At 45.8% G+C, this 23193-nt stretch overlaps 2 protein-coding genes across 2 annotated transcripts in view; one reads left to right on the forward strand and one right to left on the reverse strand.

Annotated features, from left to right (window-relative positions):
• The window catches only part of MNAT1 (MNAT1 component of CDK activating kinase), a 119050-nt gene extending 104342 nt beyond the window's left edge, over window positions 1-14708 (reverse strand). Inside the window, exon 1 of the mRNA XM_066551887.1 lies at window positions 14597-14708. Within this exon, the coding sequence (XP_066407984.1) occupies window positions 14597-14685 (89 nt within the window). The 5' untranslated portion in view covers window positions 14686-14708. The remainder of the gene's footprint in view (window positions 1-14596) is intronic.
• A 1154-nt stretch (window positions 14709-15862) lies between these two features.
• On the forward strand, window positions 15863-21963 carry SIX4 (SIX homeobox 4). Its single transcript, XM_066552184.1, has 3 exons — window positions 15863-16722; window positions 18043-18731; window positions 21167-21963. The coding sequence occupies exons 1-3, from the start codon at window positions 15893-15895 to the stop codon at window positions 21961-21963; spliced, it is 2316 nt and encodes a 771-aa protein (XP_066408281.1). The 5' UTR covers window positions 15863-15892.
• The last annotated feature ends 1230 nt before the right edge of the window (window positions 21964-23193 follow it).

Raw genomic sequence — 23193 nt, forward strand, 5'->3', positions numbered from 1 at the left:
AACATTCACTTTCCTACTTCAGGACATGTCAGATTTAATTGCCCACACCAAATCTGATCTTGTAAGGAAGGAGTCTCTGAAAGCCCTGAAAATCATTTAGGAAAGCATTCAAAAGGCAAAGCAGCAGTGTTCTTGCAGGGCCTAGGGAACTTTGATGCACTGGGGAACACTGCAGAGCAGGGATTCCAACCCACGGGTCGTGCTGCATTTCCCGCAGCTCCCTCCCCTGGGCAGAGGCTCCCCTGGCAGCGGGGCAGAGCTCACCGAGGGCAGCAGTGGCACCACCCCAGCCCCATTCTGGCTCTCAGGGATGCCCCAAGCCTGTGCCAACGCTGGCAGTGCCAAGGACACTGCTCCAGAGCTGCACCTCCCAGGAGATGCCAGCACAACACCTTCTCTTGGTCTGCGCCAAGGAGACACCACCAAGGACGAGAAGTTCTGAGTCTCACTAAAGGAATAAAAGTGTGGGGCTGCTTCACACACCTGAAGCAGCAGTTCAGGATATCCATATTATGTGCTCAGCATACTGATTCCATTTGTGAAACTGCCAAAAAGTGTTTATAAAAATATATATGGAAAAACATCCTGCTGGTGTAATGCTCCAAGCAAATCAATGTAAGAAAATAAGAACTGTCAAAAGAAATCAGGATACAAACGTGTGCCATGCAAGTGCAGCTTCCTCCTGGTACTAAACTAATATTTCTTTTCAAGGAAGTTAATAGAGGAAACAAAAAATTGCACATTGCCAAGAATGGTATTCATCCCATCCTCTCTTTCTACATTACTCTCTGTATTATTACAAAGGCAATATTATGTGTAGTAGAGAATGTTTCTGGTTATTAAATTTTGTTTCTCTACCTAGTGGCATCACATTCTATGTGGCCTCTTTCTGCAATTAACATCCAAAACACAAATTAAATATTTATGGATAAATGTCAATTACAATTATGAGAAACAGTAAAAGGACCATAAATTAAATAATGTAGATAGAATAATAAAGTATTTTCATATGACCAAAACAATGTTTCAGTGTTAATGCTTTCTTATTTGAATTGAAAATGTAATTATGTACTCATAGGTGTCATTATTGCATAAAATTTGGTAGACAATACTATTTTTTCAGCATTTATGATTAACTCCCAGTAAGAAAAAGCCAAGCAAGCCTGGTTGCTTTTTCCAGCAGTGCAACATTACTGGATGCTTCATAGGCGTCTCCAGTATGGGACTGTCCAGAGTGCACTACACAGCTATTCCTAGACCATTTCCATCTTCTGTAACTAATTATCCACAATACTATATTTTGTTCAGTATTACCAGCTCTCCCACATATCCAAAGTATTTTCCCACTATTGTACTTTTTAACTAAGGAACTAACCCCAGGCTTGCTAAGAAATTTAAAAGAAAAAAAATTAAAAATGCAAATACTCCAATGTGACACTGGGATAATCACCTTGTTGTTTTAAGGTCATTGCTTCTGCTTGCTGATGCTGATTTTTACAAAAAAAGGGTCAGAAACAAAACATTTTTACCAAATTACCAAAAGCAGCCAAAAGTCATCAGTGACAACTTAAGGAATTGTAAATTACGTGGGACACGCTGTTCACAAATAAATCAGATTTATGGTTATGTTCAGTTGTTCCTGTTACCTGGAATTAGAAGCTCATTAAAAATGAATACATTTCAGAGAATGAAGAAGCACAGCATTGTATTGATGAAAGCTTCATTAAATTTTCAATGATAGAGCTGCTTCTATATTTGTGGAGGAAGGACACAGTAAAAAGAAGTTGGGACAATTCTCCTTCAAGCAACTTTGCATCTTTCTACTCTACCTAGAAAACAAATGGATTTTAAAACAAAATGTTGGACTAATTAGGTGTAGGAGATAGTATCTGTGGTCCATTATATTCAAGGAATGGTCACTTTCAGGTCAGCATTTTTTCTTGTATATATTTGCCAATTACACAACTGATACTCCAGAAGAAAGAAACCAGGAGAGAGAAATCAGGTTTGAATGATCAAGCTCATATAAAATAGAGGCCCTGTATTTTATCTGAACTCAATGGCACAGTCACTTCTTAGAATAGTCACTTTAAAAAAAAACAGAGTATGGAAAATGAAGCTTTACCTAGCAAACAGTAAGAGATAACTTCCTGTGCAAGCAGAAATGTAAATCTATTTATCAAAGTCATGCAGTAATGCAGCTTTGTTTCTACTGCAGAGACTGAAGCCAAGAAACAGACAGAAAGCAAACGATAGCCAAGCCCACTACTCAACCAAATTTCTCATATTACCATTGGCAAGTCAGACAATTAAAATCTCCATATGTAACCCAGGCTACATGAAAGAAAGCAGAACCAAAACCAAAAAAGTGAAAATTCAAGCAGTCTGATCCCTCTTGTGGTCGTGCACCACAATATAAATTTATTGTATCTCCACATCGTGCTAGCCAGTTTCCTTTGGAAAAAAGGCTTATGCAATCAGGCTGCTACTGAGCTCCTCCCCTCAATATCCATTACCTTGTGTCAACTAAGCCAGGCAGCGGGGTAGAGGCCTCAATGTCATGTTATTCCTCTAACAACCTGCATGATGTATGGCCCAGGCATTACACGTTTTTCTTAACACACAATTAAAGTGCATGGCCTGCCAGGCACCAGGATGAGGGCTTGTTCTTTCCAGTTTGTTAGGATCCCACCTCTTTCAGCCTTTTGGATAGGCAACACTCAGCTAACACATTCAGGCAATGCCAGTTTATCCTCAGACCTTGTTTATTCTGCCCTGCTCAAATCCTGCTTCGACACGTTTACTGTTTTTCTCCCCCTCTCCAGTTTTCTTTGGCATGCACAGTCAGCATTAAATAACTGACCTTCTCAAAACCACCATGAGGTAGCATTATCCCCACTTTACCAGATAAGGAAATTAAGCCACTATAATTAATGCTTGAAGCATGCCAAATTTCACATTCCTGATTTGAGAGCGATTAGCATTAGCGCTCGAAAGGATTTCCTCTGCTCAAAGCCCGGCTCCCATGGAGGGCAGGAGCAGTTGCCCAGAGCCTGCACTGCCACAGGGGCATCCCATGGCACAGCAGAGCCCCTACAAAATGCTGCACTCCAGAAACTTGGCCAGCTCCACCCCAGGGATCTGTAAAACACTCCAACACCCAGGTGCTGCTCCAGCCCAGCGAGGGAACACAGATCTGAGTGCCTCCTGCACCTTTCCTCTTCTCCTGGCCAAGACTTTTGTACCCAGGCTTGGCTCATTTCCATTTAGACACCTACAGCCCCCACACCACAATGCTCAAGCACACACACACTCACTGTCCTCACCTCTGACTGCCACAGCCATGGCTTCCCCATGCCTTCATCCTCCAAGAACTTCACATCTTCCTACATACTTCCTGAGCTCCAGTTTTTCCCCAGTTTTCCAAGATTGTCCCAAATCCTTCCCTAGCCCAGCCATCACTCCTTCTCTAACTTGTCATGTAGTCATGTCCCTTTCCCTAAGCAAGCCTCCCCTGTGATCCCTGCAGCTTCCTCTATGCCATACAGTCAGACTGGGACTCAGCCTCCCCTTTGGACCACTCCAGCATTTCAGTTTCCCCAGAGCCCAAGGTGTTTCCCAGTCACACCTTCCCTGCAGAACAGAAGGCTCCCTTCCAAAATCTGTCAGCTGGCAGCAAAGGCTTCCCCACAGACCCCATGCAATTTGGGCTCCCTAACTTCACCCCAAGAAACAAGTATCCAAGGGGCTGTTCCACTCACCCATCACTGAGATCCTGCCCATGTGAAGGCAGCTAATTCTGCACACACCTCCTGTATTACCTTCCCCCCAAAACCAGGCAGACAGAATAGAAATCAAGGGTGTGTTTGACAAAATTTTGTTGCAAGAGAAGAAACTAAAAAGTTCCAAGAAATGCAGCACTTCTAGACTAAGCTCAACAAATATCTCTGCAGCTCCTGAATTCCTCCAAGCCTGCTCAGCTGATGATGCTCAGCAACATCCCCATCACCCTGGCATTGCCCTCAGTCCTGTTAACCTCCCTCTCTCCCTTTACACAACACAACCATACCATAAAATTAAAGATAACTTTTCATTTTTTTCCCCTAAAACAAGGGATCTTGGGGATTTAAAGGCAGCCTCCCATTTGTAGTTCACAGCACATCAGTCACAAGCTTATCAAACTACACAATTGCCACTGACAGTCTTTGCTGACGCCATGCAGGGCGTGGAAGGATGATTTTTTCAGCCTTTTAAAGCCCACAGACACTACCCCCAGAACAATCTGGACTCTTCTGTTTACACAAGGCTATTCATGTACTCACAGTAAAGATTACCTAGCCACTAGTTACACCTACAGATTGTTCAGTTCCTAATCCCCACAAAGATAGCTTTTTTTTTTTTTAACAGATAAACACATGACACCCTGCAAGTAAGACAAGTTAAACATTTGTCTGCCTGTACTTGTCTGGGATCAGAGATCTTCCTCCTTCACCCTGGCTCTGAGGGCAGCTCTTGCAATCCACCTAATCCCAGTGCCAGACTTTCCTGCCCAGTTAGACCCAACACTTCCCATTCTGGCTCAGCAGTCTGAGGGTGTCAACACTGGCCAAACCACTCCCTTGCCTTTTGCTGTCTAGGAACACCAGTCCTCCTTTGCCACCCTGGCAGAGACTGGCAGTGTGGCCACACTTCTTGGAACTAATAAAAAACTGAAGAGCACAGCATTCTTGGGAACTTTCACCTCAACACTCCTTCTTAAGAGGAAACCAACAAAATACATTTCTTCTCACTCTGTTACATCACAATTTTTCCTAACTCTCAGCAGAGCCATTTATCTTCTCTGAAATCTTAAAGAAGTTGTCATGCTCATGTTAAACCCAGGATTCTGCAAATGCTTAGACATAATCTAACCTTAGTGCCAGCCACTGAGGCAAGACTGTGTGGGCACAGCAAAAATCATTACCTCATGTTCCCCAATTTGAAGCCAAAATATTTATCAGACAGATGACTTCCTCATGGTTCCTTTGTGACAGCCATCTTCTTCTCACTGATCTGAACTTACCTACATTCCACACAAAAAAACCTGCAAGAATTTCCGTATGTATTCTCTCCCCACACATTATAGTCAAAAAAGAACAACTTAATATTATTTTCAGAGCATCAAAAAATGTTTTTAGCTATGACAAAATTTAATTTTGTCATATATAGCAGCAGCTCCTGCTAAGATCTCTTCTCAGATCTGGTCTCATCAAAATTATTTCTTGCAAAATATTTTTTAAAAAAGAGGAACCAGATAAATGTCTTTACAAAATTCAGATCACTGTTAGGACTACTATTTGTGATTTTTATTGCAGCCAGAGTGGTCTGTGAGGAAACATCCACTGTTCCCTGCATATCACCAAACCAAGAGAGGGAACCAGCAACATGAAACTGAGGTGCCCCCAGTGCAAGCTCAGCTATGCCTGTGCCAGAGCCTGTTGCTGTCAGGGAATTTTTTTCCTTATTTCCTCACCAGATATGAACAGTGGAGTATTCAACTCAACTTCCAAAACGTTGACCTGGCTTTTCTTCAAACTTCACCTTCAGCTGTCCAGCAGGGGAGGAACAACCAACCAAAGCTCCAAACAAAGAGCATGCACATAAATGTAACTTCTGGGCATTTGCAACAGGGCACTTCTGGACCTGCCCTGCTGTGAATTTACAGTTACCAAGACACATGTGCTTTCTAAAATGACTCAGGAATCTATTTGCCTAATTTCATAAATATTACCTAACCCTAACCCTATGCATATGGCTTATTAACATCTGACAGCTAATGCAACCACACAGAAGCAAGCTCATTGTCCTTTTTCCTCACAAACCCACAGAATTATTGGCTTCAATTAAAATGAAGTACATGCAATTAAAAGAAAGAAAAAAGAAAAACCTGCCTAATATGAAATTGTTTAAACAGCTCTTGTCTTTGCCTTTTTTTTTGAGAAACACCTGTTCTCACCACAGAGATTTACCAGACCTGTGTGAGACCCTGACCATATTCACCCTCGCAGGGCGAGCATTCACCCAAACCAGAAGGGGCCAAGCATGGTGGAACAAACTCCTCAAGCTGGGCATCCAAACACACTTCCAGGACCACAGAATCACAGAATGGTTTGGGTTGGAAGGGACCTTAAAGATCATCTCATTCCAATCCCCTGCCACGGACAGAGACACCTCCCACGAGAACAGACTGCCCAGAGCTCCAGCCAGTCTGTTCTTGAACACTGCCAGCGATGGGGCAGCCACAGCTTCTCCTGCCAACCCATCCCAAAGCTTAACCACACTCACAATAAAGATTTTTTTTTCCTAATAACTAATCTAAACCTGCTCTCTTTTGGTGTGAAGCCATTCCCCCTGTCCTGTCACTGCATGCTCCTGTAAAGTCTCTAATCCAGGCTGCAGATTCAAACAGACTGAATTTCCAGAATCAAGGAAAAAGACTTTACTTTTCCATTTACTGACTGGAGAGACAGGATATAAACAACAGCTTTCCTTTTGCCAAGGTCACAAGGAGCAGAACCATAACTTAAATTTCCAAAAAGTACTTACAGGGAATGAAGAGTAGAGCTCTGTGAGCTTTGCTAAGCAGACAAGAAGTATTACCAAGCAGGCATGGCATTGATAGCTCAACAGAGAAAAGAGAAGATTTTCTAAATATGCCAGTTTTAAAACAAAAGAATTAAACGGAGGCATTAACACCACTTCATCAGAAGTATCAAGACCATGACTCAGAGCCAAATGTAAAAGCAAATATCCACTGTCAAAACTGGATGGCAGAAGGAAATAACCTCTTGGGTATTTCAGCAATGATTTAATCACCTCCCATGACTAACTTGTAGAGACTTTGGAAGCCTAATGGGATGAAACTGGATCCAAAGAGCATCTAATCCCAATTAATAAAACCAGGAAAAACTCCAAAAAGACAAAGAAGAAAGATGACCTAGATTTTTATTCCCTAAGAAGTCAGGAAAAAGCTTTCTTTCAGAGGGAATACATCCCACTTAACATAAAAAAAAATTGCTTCTTCCTCTGAGGAAGCAGACAGGCTTTGATTGTGCAATTACTTCAACCAAACATCAGTTAAAGTCTCATAGCAGATCTGACAAAGTGAGTAAAAACCTCCCTGATGTGTCTCCCAAGTCACACAGAACAAACTAAGAGAATTCTTTCAGAGGTGGAAATTACTGGGAATGAAATACATTTACACAGCTTTCATTACTTATCTCCCCAAAGCAAAGCAGGCATGTTCAGGACCACACCAAGTTCCTGTTCTGGTTGAGATTTTCAACTGCATGTAGTCCCAATCTGCTTTAATCTGCCAAGATTATTCATGCTTTTCATACAGGCAAGGATTTACCATCCAGGAATCTAAGCTGAGGTGTGATATGGTAATAACAACAAAAAACCAAGCCTCAGAGACAAAACAGAACACTTGCTCTTCCAGATAAGCCAATTTTAAAGCATGCAGCTTCACAAAATGGTTAAAAAAGCCAAATTAACATTGTGTCACAGGAAGGTCCTTCCTTCCACCTTATTCCTACCTCATTTGTAGACACAGTTTCCTACAGCTGACCTTGCACCACCTCTGATGTCTGACTAACCATTCACAAGCTACTTCAACTTGTTAGTTCTGTACAAACAGCATTAACTGACCAAAAAAGCTCATTTTCTGTCAGATCAGCAAACCAGATCAGCTCCTGCAAGGGTCTGGTAAGTACCAAAGCCTGGTGGCTCTTTTCCTTGTGCCTGCTGCTGTTCACAAATCTTGAATCCACACTCCATGGCTGAACCAGCACACTCACACTTGCTCGTGCTCCAAAGCCCACACACCACTTTTTTTGGCCTGAAAATCATATATATTACAGCCAACCTTTATGTTTACAAATGACAGCCCTGAATCATTGTCCTTGTATATCTTGCATTCAAGGTATTTTCTTTAGAAAAAAAAGCTTGCCAAATCAAATTCAAATGCATATTTGACCCCCCCTAATTCCCACATGCTCAAATTAAAAGTTACAGGTCTGACAGATCTTCACTGCCTACCTCTAGTTTAGACTTCTCCACTCAAACTCACTTGGCTGAAATACAGTTTTATGTTATTTTCCACAGTCTCCAGGGCTTTCCCCCATCCTAGAAGAAAGGCATTTTCTTGAACCACACTGCAGAGAAGAATGCAGCAGGAAGCCAAGCCATCCTTTCACTTGGAAGGGGTTGAAACAAGAAGATTCCAAACTGTTTTCCAACAAGTCCAGCCCCACGCACTGGCGTGAGCCCCCATTCCCCTGAATTCACCAGGGATGTTCCTACTTCTACCTCCCAGGGAATGTGACAGCCACAAAACTCCAAAAGCTTCTACCATTAAAATAAATACACAAATAATGAAAGCTCTGTTTCTTCACATTGCAGCTGTTAACACCTCAATTAGAGCTCTCCAAGGATGCACTTCCCCCCTAATGAATCCCTGGAAACACCTAACAGGGTGCAGGGCAGATTAGAGAATCCCCACAACACAACTTGGTGAATTTATGTCTCCCCTGAGCAACACAAAGCTGGGCCTAGAGACAGTCAGCTTTTTTACACTGTCTTCATTTTGAAGTCTTATTAACAAATTAAATGAGAAATAAATACATCTACCTCTGGGAACAGGAGAAAAAAAAAACCCTATATTTTATTAAGGAGCCCAGACACCTTTCCAGAAGTCTCTTCAAGACAGGAAAGAGACCAGAAAAGCTTAGAATGAAGCAAATTCATCAACTACCATCGAAGATTGTGGCACTACACCAACAAACCCAAACCCACCAAACTGGCAGCAGCTGAAATGGAGCTTCCCAGCTTTCTGTGGAGGCTGCTCTGGTCCCTGAGCCCTTGTCTCCCAGAGATACCAGGCTTGGAAAAGACACTTTGTCAGGACAGCACAACAGCTGGCATGACACTGGGGAAGAAAAGTAGGTTCTTTGCTTTTGCTGGTCTGCAGCACCCACATTTCCTCTCTCTACAAGCCAGGGTGGCTCCCAGGTAGCTGGAGCACCAGGACTGACTCCTAAGGAAGAGCTTTTCACACCAGTTTCCTTCCTGCTCCCTATAAAAGGCAGTGGGATAACAAAGGTTAACCAGCAGTCCCAACTAACTACCTTTTTTACCTAACATTTTTGTGTCTCCTTCTTGGAGACCATATGGTCCAAGTTTACAGGCAAGAATAAATCTCTGTACCCACTCCTGTTTGCAGTAACAACCTTAACCTTCTTTTAATGCAGGTTTGGGTGGATACATTTCCCCTCCTCTTTATGTAAGTAAATCAGTGGGATGTGCTTAACCTGCCTCCTAAAACTCAACACAGGCCATGAAATCCAAGCAGGCAGAGTAAAAGATAATTCATGGTCTCAAGTGAAGCCAGGTGGATTACAACTCCATTGGCAAGCATGCACCCAGCATCTGCATGCTTAGAAAAGACTCTAGGAATTGTCTGAAAACCCAAAAATTGTCATGCATGCACAACAGATTTTGAATATAATTCTTGAGTGAACTTCTAAAAGAAAGCAAAGCCATCAGTGCACCTTAGAAACTAATGCATTACAGGACTTTAATCAAGCATTGCTCCATAATTAGACACACTTTTCCCTGCACAAAAGTTTTTTTAAAGCCAAGTATCTGATGCCTTGAACCTCTGTTATACTTAAGAAAATAAACTTTAAAAGACATTCATTATTCTTGAACTAAGCATTTCCTTACTAAGTCCCATCCTAGAACAACTTTTAACTGCTAATTTATCATCCTCCCTCCCAGTGACAGGGAAGATTAATAGTGGAAAAGGCTTATTTAACACTACTCTGATGCCAAAAACACATGGTGTTACACTTTTGGTGATATTGGTCAAGAAGCAATAACCAAGGAAAACAAAGTACTAAGAAATAACACCCCCAAGAAACCCACCCCCTCAATTGTAAGCCTTGGCATGGTTCTATTGGAATAAACTGCAGTGGAATCTCAACCTGAAAGTTGTTTATAAAAGACCAAATGTCTGATTTCATCTTCAGCAGCCACCTGCCTATCCCTTATCTCCACTGCTGTGCTTATCAGCACTCTGATCTGCCAGGAGCACATTCCAGAGCCCCAGTGCCCTTGGGAGAACTGCCCATGCCAAAGGTGCAGCCCTGGGAGAAAGGCACTGGGAGATTTCTAACATGGGCTCAAGCAAAGGATGAGGGAGGAGAAATGCTACCTGCATGTGCTGCCAAAATCCAGACCCAATCTGATGGCAGGGTCAAGGTCACAGTAAGTAAAGATTTGGGAGGCCAGCACAGGGATTTTCACATCCACCTCAGATGAGATTTAAATGAATGAAGTGAGGAAGAGGAGAAGAATGAACAGCCAAACCTCCAAAGCACAGGATTTCATAGCAAGAAGAACCTTCACTGTAACCATCTGTCAAAACAAGAAAGAAAAAACAGGACATCTGTTGCCCAACAAGTTCTCAGATATTGTGAGGTGCTTTTTTCATATAAGAGGTGGGGGGAATAAACCATGATAAGAAGAATGGCTCTTCTAATTTCATTCTAATCAGAGGGCAAGAACCACTTAAGAACATGAAAGTGGAAACAACTTGGCTGACAGAAGGCATAAGAAGACAACTCTCACAGTTCTTCAGAAGGGAAAACAGAGTCACAAAATGAATAAAATGAACACCTGATAAAACCACAAGCTTTCTGAAACCCAGATGAAACAAAGATCTGAAGCTTGCTGACAAATCATCTCAGCCAAGTAAAGGCTCTTCAATATTTTAAAATTCAAGGTATTTTGCACAAGTGCAAATCACATCACTGGAGGTGACTTCATTAAGTTAACAGCACAGTTGACAGAATAGGAAAGGTCAGGGCTTTAGGAAAGAAACTACCAGGAGGCAGCACTGAAGGTAAAATGAAAATATTCCTTCAGAATGCCTGCAATGCAAGAAAGCACAGCTGAAGCAGGAGCACATTAACCCGCAATTCAATGAGAGGGAAAATCTCTACCAGATGATGCCAAAGCACTTGGGGCATTTTCTGCATCAATCTCCACTCAGTAAGATGGATTAGCTGGCTAATGTAACTCATAGCACAGCAGAAGGAGCAGGAGCCCAGGCTAGAACTGGGAAATGCATTACAGCAACTGCTCCAAAGCTCCCGAGCCAGCAAAGCCACGGCTCTGAATTTTCCATGCAGATTTCTCGGCACACTTCAAACAAAAAGCACCACAAAGGCAGTGTGCTTCTGCAGACAGCTTAATGAGCCTCCATAAACCCATGGACCTGTAGTCCATAAACCTGGGCACTATATCCAGGGGTTACAGCATTAGGAGTGCTTCAAGGTTTCAGATCTGGTAGATGTAATATTTACCTTTTGAAAAAGAGGCTTTGGAGCATCTCTGCTCTCTGCATTAAGCTCCAACAACTTAAAGAAGGACTAAAGCACCTGCCTCTAAAGAGCAGGAAACAAGTACACAGGAAAACACAGATCAGAGTCAGGCTTACCATCAGATCCTGGGAAGATGCCAAAATAATCTGAGAAAAAAAAAACCTATCTCCTGCATATGTCAGATAACAGAACAGACGAGATTCAACACACAGTTCCTTAGGAACAAATCATATCAAAGGAATATAATTCCCTCCAATGACACAGTAACAATATAGGTAGTGAAACAGCAACTACAGGCAATATAGTTTTGGTTTAACTGGACTTTTGACACTATTAAACTGACAGCCATACAATCTAAACAAAAGCAGAACATACTGAAATACTCAGAGGTGATTAGAAATCCACACCCAGAGATAAGCTATCGTTATTTCAGTCTGAGAGAAAATTGGTAGCAAGCCCATTCACATGGCTTTAATCTTTTCACATTCTCCACTGTTACAGAAAGTAACCAGGGGAAAAGGGTTTTTAGCAAGGAATTTACTGCAGGCAACTTCATATTTTGTTCTGCCTCACTTGCATTTCTTATGGTGACAAGCAACAATTTCCAGTATCTCCCAGACATTCTGCCCACAAACTACACATTGGAAAATATCAGGATGTTAACAGAGAATAATCTCAGGCAGTTTTCAAAAACTTGGATGGAGAGTCTCAGAATCCCCAGTCACTTGAAGCAAATAAAAGTCACCTGAAGTAACAAATTGTTTAACAGAGCAAAAAGGTAGTAATAATCACCTGTACAACATAACAAGGAAAGCAGGCTTGAATTCTGTTCTGCCCACAGTGTGCTGAGTGGTAAAGTGCTAAAGAATCTGGGGCTTATGTTCAACATAAATCAAACATATCACTGCAAAAAAACTAAATACATCAAGAGTCATCATCCTGCCTGGATGAAACGCAGGCAGGAAAAGAATGAAAAAGAACACAAAATAATTTTGACTCTGGCTGTTATATTAATGACTCAGATGGAACACCATGTCCAGCTTCAATAAAATGCAAACCAAGTGGAAAAGGCCTAAAGAAACCCCAGTGAGAATAACCCCCAAGTGTAACCAAAAAGAAAACAAAAAAGACATTAAAAATCACTGAAGAGAGGAGACTGAAGCGATGGGATTCCTCCAGTGTGAAAAACACCAAAGAGAAAGCCCTCAAAGTATTGCAGACACTCCTACAAAAGAGAAGTAATAAAGAGTTCACAAGTGTATAAAATTCATGGTAGAGTTCTTAAATGCTTCAATTATAGCAAACAAATTTAGATTGGAAATTAGGAGTAGCATTTTCAATGTTAACAGCTGCAAAATATCAAAATAGACTGACTAAGGATAAATCTCCATCAGAAACTTATGTTAGCTCATTAAACACTCCTTCCTTGTGACTGAAATATGGTGAATTTATGAGAACAAGTCAGTTACCTCCTTTCATTCACATCTGAGTTTCCAGCTTCTGGATGAGTTACTATGGAAATTCATTAACCATTACTAAGAAACAACTTCCAGCATGAAGGCTTTGTAACACTGTGTGGAAACAATAATAGATATACAGCCCTGAGGGAGCTCTTGGAAGGAAAACACAGAGGAAAAGTGGCACACTTGAACCACATTGAGATGGAGAGTCCTTAATTACAACAATAACAAACCCAGAGCTCCTACTCTGCCACAGAGATGCAAACAACAAGAGCTGGGCTGCAGAAACAAGCAGCAATACAAGAACATCAACCCCAAACACGGTGTCAGCAACTGCACCCAGTAAAGCAGAAAACACCATTAATTGTCTCAAGCAAAACTCAGCTCCAAAAAAAGCCCAAAACAAGAGAAGCAAAGCAGGAGAGCAAACTGAGACATGCTGTCCTCTGCTGGAAGTGGCTCTGGAGGAGCCTGGAAGCACATCGGGACCACTCTGATCATTCCTCTGATCTTCGGTCAATGCAAGATCGAGGCGTCGCTTTAAACCCGCACGGCTTTGCCTGAACGGGGCTGCTGCCGCTTGAACTCCAGCACTGCTGCCACCAAAGGGACACTCCCGAGGCCACCTCTCCCACACCACCACACCTCCATGGCAGGAGGAGAGAACAGGAGCAGGGAACAGAATGAAAAGTAACACTTTTTTCCTAAGACGACAAGATAAATCCTTTTTTGTAATTGACTTCCTTCATCCTGTTCACTTACTGCAATGTGCCAAGGCAAACAAAAGCTCTCAGGCTGCATCTCTTCAATGTAATTCACACGTGGTTTAAAAACATACACATCACAGGAAAGATGACAAGCCAAAAATAAAAAATATAGAAAGGGCTGCTACTGCAGTACTGGCCTTGTATGGTGTATATCCAGAAAGAATTTTGAGTACAGCCTTTCAAACTTCCACACTAACTAAGGATGGTCTCCAGATCCAAAAGTGAATGAGTTCAACCTATTTGTGACTTAAATCATCAAGAGCATCTGTGGCTAAAATCAGCAACAGCCAGTGATGGGTACTATCTAAGGGCTGAGTTTTAGGAGAAAAGGGAAAAAAGTAATGACTGGTCTTGGGGGAAAAAAAAAAGAAAAAGAAAAAAACACGAATGAGTTAAGACTACCATCAGCACAGATTCGCAAGAGGATTTTCCAACATTTAAACCAGCACCAAAGCTTCAGCCAAGCACTCTTCATTCAGCAGAATTAACACATTACAATAATACAACAAAAAAGCTTTTTCCTTTACTACTCGAGCACAGTTTTAAACAAGAAATGTTTAACTCTGTGGGAAATGTATTTTCCCCTGAGTTCCCCGCTTCTCACGCCGAAGCCTGGCAGCGCTGCGGGACAGGAGCGTGTCCCGAGCTCACGCCGCGTCCCGCGGGTTCCTCCCGGGAATTTCACCGCACCGAAGGCACCGAGGGCAGTCAGACCCACACCGGAGCCAGCCCGGGCTGACATGGACCCTTCGGGGAAGGAAAGGCAACCTGACCGGCCCAAAGCTGCCTCGCAAGCGCCGCTCGGGTCTGGCGGAGCCGGTGCCGCCCCCACCCCCGGGCCGGCCGGGGGAGCGACCCTTTCCTTCCCCCAGGCCCCGCCGCCCCGCAGAGCGGCCGGGGCTCCGGACCGCGCCCGCTCCCCCCGGGGCCCGGCGCCACTCACAGCGTGTGCCCGCAGACGTTCACCATCAGCTTCAGGGAGGGGTTGCGGTATTTGGTGGTCTTGCACCGTGGGCAGCCCAAGTCGTCCATGGCCTCCTCCTCCTCCTCCTCCCGCTCCCCTCCCTCCTCCCGCCGCGCCTTCCGCCTTCCGGTGCCGCCGCCAAACGGCCCCGCCGCCGCCCAGCGCCGCCCCGCGCGTTCCGTGCGCGCCCCGGCCCCGACACCGCCTGCCCGAGCGGGAAGGAGCCCGGGCGGCAGCGCCGGGGCTGTCCGGGGGCTGTCCGGGCCCCAGAGCTCCGGGTGTAACAGCGGGAGACGGGGCACACCTGCCTATGACTAACCAAGAGGAACCACAGAATCAATCGCTTCGGGAAAGACCAGCGTGTCAACCGGACCATGGCACTAAGCGCCACGTCCAGTCTATCCTTAAATGCCTCCAGGGATGGCAACTCCACCGCCCCCCTGGACAGCCCATTCCATGTTCAATCACTCTTTCTGCGGAGAAATTCCTCCTAGTGTCCAACCGGAACCTCAAGATTCTGTCCTCTCGTCGCTAGCCCGGGAGCAGAGCCCGACCCCCACCGGGCTACTCCTCCTTTCGGGGAGTCGCAGACAGCGATAAAGCCACCCCCGAGCCCCTTTTCTCCAGACGAAACACCCCCAGCTCCCTCAAGCGCTCCCCATAGCACTAGTGCTCCAGACCCTTCCCAGCTCCGCTACCCTTCTCTGGACTAGCTCCAGCACTTCAATGACTTTCTTGAAGTGAGGGGCCCAGAAGCGGATACAGCAAAACTCCCTCACCCCCAGTAACGACAGCAGACAGCACCGTGAGCGTTTTAACCCTTTCCCTTCCAGGGAAAGCCGCAGGTGACGGAGCCGCCGCTCCCCGGGGGCTCCAGGTGGGGATGGGAAGGGGGGGGGGAGCGGAGAGAGGAGCGCGGCCGCTTGATTGACGGTTGCCATGGAGACGCTGTAGCCCCCGCCCTCCCGGCGCGGCACAGCCAATGGACGGGCGCGGCCGGGGCAGAGGTGGGCGGGGCCACATAGTCTTGCGGCGGGTGCGGGAGTCGCGGCGGGGGGAGCGGCGGAGCGCGGCCGGGATACAGCAGCGATCCCGGATGGTCACCGCGGGGCCGGGGGAAACCTGATCGGCTAGAGCAGGAGGAGGAGAGAGATAGGAAGGGGGGAGAGGAGGAGAAGGGAACGTGGTGGGGGGGGGGAGGGAGGAAGGGGAAAAAAAAAGAGCACACAAGAAAAAAAAAGAAAAGAAAAAAAAAAAAGGAAAACAAACCGAAACATGTCTTCAGCCTCCCCCGCCACGGACGACATCGTGATCGCGGTAGAGATCAAGGAGGAAAATGTGATGGAAATGCTCTCCGAAGCCCCCGACGGGCCCGCGCCGCCGCCCCCTCCCGCCGCTGCCCAGTTCCCCATGGAGCATGCAGGCTCCGCTGCCGCCGGCGAGGAGGGAGCCGCGGAACAGGTACTGCTCCATACGGAACTCCTGGCCAGGAATCACCACGCTGCCTCCTCTCCCTCCTCTTCATCTTCTTCCTCCTCCTCCTCCTCGCAGACCCCCTTGGCTTTCTCCCCGGACCACGTCGCCTGCGTGTGCGAGGCGCTGCAGCAAGGTGGGAACCTGGACCGCCTGGCCAGGTTCCTGTGGTCTTTGCCCCCGAGCGATCTGCTACGTGGCAACGAGAGCCTGATGAAAGCCCGGGCGCTGGTGGCTTTTCACCAGGGTATCTACGCCGAGCTCTACAGCATCCTGGAGAGCCACAACTTCGACTCCTCCAACCACCCGCTGCTGCAGGAGCTCTGGTACAAAGCTCGCTACACCGAGGCGGAGCGAGCCCGGGGCAGACCCTTGGGGGCGGTGGACAAGTACAGGTTGCGGAGGAAATACCCCCTGCCCAGGACCATCTGGGACGGCGAGGAGACGGTCTACTGCTTCAAGGAGAAGTCCCGCAACGCGCTGAAGGAGCTCTACAAGCAGAACCGATACCCTTCGCCCGCCGAGAAGCGCAACCTGGCCAAGATCACCGGGCTGTCCCTCACCCAGGTCAGCAACTGGTTCAAGAACCGCAGGCAGCGGGACCGCAACCCTTCCGAGACCCAGTCCAAAAGGTGAGGGAAAACTTTTCCTCCCCGCCCCCTCTCCCGCCTGCCTTTCCCTCTCCCGGCTCTTTCTTCCCTTGCAAACATGGCGCTTACCTTCGGTGCGCCTCGTCCTCCCCTCCTTCCTCCTCCCCGCTCCCTCGTTCCCAACACACCCACCCGGCCCGGGCGTGCGAGGCGGCGCGGGGAAACTTCCCGGACCCGCCGCCCCGCGCTCCCGGGGGAGCTCCCGGCACGGGGGAGCCGCTCCCGGCACGGCGGAGCCGCGGAGCGGACTCCCGGGAGGGGACGGGACGGGGGTGTTCGTTCCCCCCGCTCCTTGTTTTTATTCAATTGTCGCGCCTGACAGAGTTAATCATTGACGGCCGCAGGACGCGCGGGGTCCCGGCGCTCCCTCTGTTTTGAAACCTGACTCGGGAGCGGGCCGGGCTCGGGTTTCAGCGGGGGAGCGGGGCCGGTTCCCGGAGCTCCCGGGAGCGGCCCCGGCCCCGCTCCGCCCGCGGCTCGGGCTCGGCTCCCCCCGCCCCGCGGCGGGGGCGCGGGCAGGTGGAGGTGACCTCCCCGCTCCCGCCTTCCTCCGGGAAGGGACGGGAAAGGGGGGAGAAAGCGCGGAGAGGAGGGGGAAGGAAGGGAGCGGGGAGAGAAGGAGGGAAAGCGGCCGGCGGAGGGGGCCCCAAGGCATTTCTCAACCAAGGGCGCGATTGTGCCGCCGCGGCCCCTCTCCGCGGGACACATCAAAGGGCGAGGGGGGAGGGAGGGGAGAGCGACCGAAAAATGCAGCCGAGGGCGGACCAGTCAGCGAAAAAACCCGGCGCAGCCCCGGGCGGAGGCACAAAGGCCGCCCCCCATCTCTCCGTCCCTCCCCCCGGCACGGCCGGAGGTGCCTCCGCCGGCACCGGGGCAGCGCGGGCCGGGGTCTCCCCCGGGCCCGGGGCCCCAGGCTGAGCCCGGAGGGTCCGGCGGCGCTCCCCGGCCCTGCCTCACCTCCCAGCGCTTTGCCAAATGGCCGCGGCCGGTCTTACACGTGTGGGCACCCCGGCCCAGGCAGCCCCCTTCGGTCGCCGGGGTGGAGGAATTTATTTACAACTCCATAACCCAGTCTGTAAAGTTTCTCCTTTGACGAGTGTTTGGTTTGATGTGTTCTATTCTAAGAAACCTCCTTCCCTTGGCTTAAATATTCATTTAAAGTGCTTCGTAAAGACAAAACACAGAAAAAAATTTGTTCGTGGAAACTCTCACATACTTGTATTAAAGCAAGAAGTCCCCCTTGGTGCAGAGATCCTGCTACGCCGTGGTAATGCAATGTCATCTCTCCATCTTTTCCCTTAGCGAGTCAGATGGCAACCCTAGCACAGAAGATGAATCCAGTAAGGGGCGGGAGGATTTATCTCCCCATCCGCTCTCCAGCTCATCCGACGGCGTTACCAGCCTCAGCCTTCCCGGCCACATGGAGCCTGTCTACATGCAGCAGCTTGGAAATACTAAAATAGCCTTGAGCTCGTCCGGTGTCTTGTTGAATGGGAACCTCATGCCTGCCAGTACCTCTCCTGTCTTCCTCAATGGTAGCTCGTTTCTTCAGGGACCCAACAGTGTCATACTCAATGGACTCAGCGTGGGCACTTCGCAGACTGTTACCTTAAATTCGCCCAAAACTGCGGCGAGCGTCGTGAGCAACGGGGTGTCCATCACTGACATACTGTCCTCATCGTCCTCAGAAGATGTTAAAGACTTCAAACTCCTTCAGGCCTCGGTCCCCAATGCCACAGCAGCCTTCAGCCCTAGCAACATCCCAGTCACTTTCCCAGGATTGATACCGAGCTCAGAGGTGAAAAGGGAAGGCGTAGAAACTGCTGCTTCCCAGGATGGAGGCTCCGTAGTTACTTTTACTGCTCCTGTCCAAATAAACCAGTATGGCATTGTCCAGATCCCCAATTCAGGAACAAATGGCCAGCTGCTGAACGGAAGCATTGGTTTTTCTTCTCTGCAGCTGCCTCCAGTTTCTGTGGCAGCTTCACAAGGTAAAAGCTTTGCCTCTTGCAGTAAGAGGTACAAGAAAAAGTTGGCATCAGGCACATTTAGCATTTTAGAAGCTGTGATCCTTTTCTTCCAAGGTATCAACATAGTATTTCAGCCATGACCACGCACAGAGCATCAAATAATACTGTTTGCCTTCCTTTATAGTGGGTTATGCTCCTGGGCAGACTCTTAGATGAAGCTGAGCTCCTCTGTTAAGAACATGGAAGGAGGTCTGGTAATTTACACCCCTTTCATCTCGTGCTGTTCACAGAAGTCTGTGATAGGAGCTTTCACAAATATCTGTAAATTTTACATGTTTCAGTAATTCAAAATATTACCCATTTGCCACTGAATTCTTTTAATGAGAAGGTTCATAAAAATGAAAATTATGGCAGCTGGAAATTGTTACCCTTCTTGTTCTTGTGGTGGTTGTTTTGATTTTTTGTTTTCTTAACAAAAGCATTTCACAAAAATACATTTTGAATTATTGTAGACACAACAAGACCGAGCAGTTGCTTGTACATTTTCTGTTCCATAATTAAGAAAGATTAAACTTGAGGGAAACAATAGAAGTAAGCACTAGCTCGTAGATATAAAATGTGAGGCTCTTTGGATAAAACTGCCCTCAGTCCAAGGGAAATATGTCATCACAGTTTCGTGTGCCAAGTGTGCAGGCTCCTCCCCAAGTTTGCTTTAGAGTTGGTCTTAGCATACCATAGTCTGAATCTTGCAGCTGGCCAGGAAGAATCCCAGGGAGCACAAACCTTGTTCTGGGTCCCTTTTTTGAAGCAGATCAGTTAAAAAGCACAGTTGAACATCTTTGGTACTCATTGGCCACTTTATTTATTTGATTATGAAAATCATTAAACTGGAATGATTCTGGTTTCAGGAGCTGTGAATACTACAATGAAAGTATGTGCTTCTTTGAATTTAATGTGTATAGGGAGTGAACTGTTCTTGCTGAAACACAGGGAGAAACACTGAAGCTGTGCAACCACATTTCAAATGGGTGCACAATTATCACAATTATAAGGTCCTAAAATGTGGCACTCAGAGGCACTGGAAGTTATTGGCACATAGTTTAAGCAAGATTAAAGAGAGAAGACATTTAGTTTGAATGCCACCTTTAATTACTAAAGCCACTTAATCCACATGCTCCAAGGCATGAACTAACAGCCTGCAAAGGTGAGAAAGAAAGTTCTGTCCTTTTAAGTATTGTAGAACTATTGTATTTGAAAGTACTAAGATTCATAATGGGCTCTTCTCTGACCATTTTTCCCATGTTTAAAAGTACTGATTGCCCACTGGAGAGTGATCCACCATATCTTTGGTGCACAGAAAAGTTCTGGTTGTCTTGGATGGATAGCTGGCTGCCTAGTCCAAGTGAAGCATGCTGCAGGCTATTTCAAGTAAGCCAGTAAATAATACTGACAGGTAACTTCAAGTTACCTGGCTTTGTTATTCTAGTTTACCCATATGTATAACATCTTCCAAAAAATCATAAAATCATAATTGATTAACTGAAATTAATAGGGAACTAAAATATTCCCCATGTGAGAAATTCATCTTCAGTGCTGTTCTAAAACATTCAGCTGTGTCCAACTGCAATCTCTTATAATTAAACTGCTTTTGAGAAAGAGAGGTGTTCCAAGTGCAACTCAGTCCCAAGAGCCAGTATTTCTTATTTTAGGAATTACCATAATGACAAGTGACATGCCAAGTCCAGTGAAAACAACTTCAGGTCATCTCTGGCCACCTCTCCTTGCTTTGGCTCACTACAACATCACACGAGCAGTGCCATGGCTCTCAGCAAGGGCAGGCAGTGCTGGGTGACTTTTCACAGCATGGTGGATGTGGTAGGATTAGGATTTTAGAAAAACACAAAAAAGCAAGGTGAAAGGGAATAGAGCTGAGTGCTTGAGGATTATTACCTAGTTAGACCAATAGAAATTACCGGTTTTTCGTGTTTTCTGTGAGGGTTGGCTCGGGCAGGTTCTCCCCAGCAGCAGTGGATTTCATGTGACGTGTCTCCAGTTCCCACACACAAGCTGTAGTCTGTCACTGAACTATCTTTAATGGCTTTTCATGCTTCTATTCTTAGATGGAAATTGAGTGGTGGCAACTAGTGAAGGCCAAAGCACATTCATTTTAGTCACATGGCTGGGGACTGTTTGCTCCTTAATGAGAGTCTGAAAGATACCTAATCGAATATAGCAGAAACTTCTTTTTTTTTTTTAAACTTTCTAGAAGCAACTTCTATTAACAGCATTGATTTCTTTACACCAAGTTTTCTCTCACCTGCTACAAAAATTGCTTTGCAGTGTTACATGAAATATTAGTGTATGTGTATACTGCAAAGGTAGAAAAAGACCAGGACCGCATAACCCTCTGCCAGCTGTAATTTCTGTTTTCTTTTCTTTTGCTTCCCTTTCCCTAGGTAATGTTTCAGCAAACCCCAGCACATCTGATGGAGGAACTTTTACGACTGAATCTTCAACCGTGCAGCAAGGAAAGGTTTTCTTCAGCCCCCTCACTCCGAGTGCAGTGGTTTATACAGTTCCCAACTCGGGCCAGGCTGTAGGATCTGTCAAGCAAGAGGGACTGGAAAGAAGCCTGGTGTTTTCTCAGTTGATGCCAGTCAGTCAGAACACACAACTGAACGTCAACATGTCTTCTGAAAATATATCCAGTGCAGGGCTCCAGTCCCTGGCCTCCTCCTTAGTGAATGTAACGCCCTCACACAATTTTTCCCTCACTCCACCAACTCTTTTAAATGCTGCAGAACTGAGCTCTGGTATCTCGGAGAGCCAGGCCATGTCTTCACCCGTGACCAGTACCTCTACAGTGATATCTATCAGCAACACTAACTATGCAACCCTCCAGAACTGTCCCCTCATCACCAGTCAGGATCTGTTGTCCATTTCCACAGCACAGCCCGTGCTTGGAGAAATAGTTTCAACCAGTGGAGACCGTGTCAGCCACCCCCCTGCACAAGTGCACCAGGATTTTGGCAGAGAGCACAGGTTGGTTCTGCAAGCTGTACCTGATGTCAAAGAGAATTTCTTGCCTAATTCTGAGAGTAAGTCAACTGGCAATTTAATGATGCTGGATTCCAAATCTAAGTATGTTATGAGCAACATGGTTGACACGGTATGTGAAGAACTGGAAACGGACAAAAAAGAACTTGCCAAACTGCAGACAGTTCAGATGGATGAAGTTATGCAAGACTTGTAGCTTCTTTCTTTTCTTGCTTTCTGTTTTAATAGATAAGTCTCCTGTTGAGGCCCTAACAAACACCTGGTGGGGTGTTTGTGGGTTTTTTTTGTTTGGTGGTTTTTTTTTTCATTTTAAGAAACCAGAAGAACATTTAAGTGGTCTGAATCAATGTACAGAGGAATCTCCAGCAATGGAATTAGGTTGCCACACTTGGTTTGCATGCAGTATTCTCTTTTAAACAGGTTAAAGGAGAAAGGAAATGGCCAGGGCAAGTACTGAGGAATGGGTACAGGTTTGGCTACCAGATACTACCCTGAAAATTTAACTAGACTCTCCATAGTACAACATACTCTTAACAGTAAGTATACACTCCTAGCTTCAGATGGAAAAAAAAAATCTCACTCCAAAATGGTAGAAACAATGCAGACTTTTTATTTTCTGTTTACTTCCAGTCCATGGGCATTGAGAGATTTCTTAGGAACTCTAGACGATACCTCTCTGGCTACTTTTATGTTGTTTGAGGTTAAGAAACAAAACAAAATCATAATATTGTTACTGGTATGTTTGCTTATTTTCCAGCAGACTTGCATTTAAACCAAAAGTCTCACATCAATCATGTACAGGTTTCTAAATGCTACAGCTAGCATTTTGTCAGTGCACCAGAAAAGGCATCATTTGAAACTCTAATTATGCAATTCAGAAGCTTTCTATCCAGTATGAATGTAAATATTGTTTCAGTTCTTATAAAGGAGACTTTTTTTAATTAGTACAATGGATTTTATTTATGGTTTATGTTCCCTTTCACTTTAGACACAATGCATTGAAAAGGAAAACATTTTCTGGCTGTTTAATTTATTTTATTGTTTGAGCAGGAAGTAAGCGTAGTTATTTCTGACAAGGTTTTACTTTTTTGTAGGTTTTTTCAAGCAATAGACTGTAAAAGTAAAATGTTAATCACACTGAAACTAGAAAATTAATTCCCAGTCTCACAAACCCAGGAGGTCACTGTTTCTACCCCCTCTGTCTTTGTGTTCAGGGCTTTTTTTTGTTTGTTTGTTTTGTTAGTAATTTGCGATTTAGTTGAACCCTTTTGTGTATTTTTTACAGAATTCCACGTGCCTTTCTTCCTAGTGGCCTTATCTTTGTTACTAAAGCACAGTGGCAGGAGGAATAAAAACACTGATTTGCAAATATCCGTCCTCAGGGCCAAATCCTGATGCCTTACTTCTGCAAGTGGACCCCTCTGAC

This window comes from Molothrus aeneus, chromosome 6 (genome assembly GCF_037042795.1).
Source record: "Molothrus aeneus isolate 106 chromosome 6, BPBGC_Maene_1.0, whole genome shotgun sequence".
In the NCBI taxonomy this organism is placed as follows: Eukaryota; Metazoa; Chordata; class Aves; order Passeriformes; family Icteridae; genus Molothrus; species Molothrus aeneus.

Excerpts from the sequence above, each read along its gene's own strand:
- SIX4 (XM_066552184.1), top strand. The coding sequence starts at position 15,893 with ATGTCTTCAGCCTCCCCCGCCACGGACGACATCGTGATCGCGGTAGAG. Across the intron at positions 16,723-18,042 it reads TCCGAGACCCAGTCCAAAAG|CGAGTCAGATGGCAACCCTA; the intron begins GTGAGGGAAAAC and ends CTTTTCCCTTAG. Across the intron at positions 18,732-21,166 it reads TTCTGTGGCAGCTTCACAAG|GTAATGTTTCAGCAAACCCC; the intron begins GTAAAAGCTTTG and ends CCCTTTCCCTAG.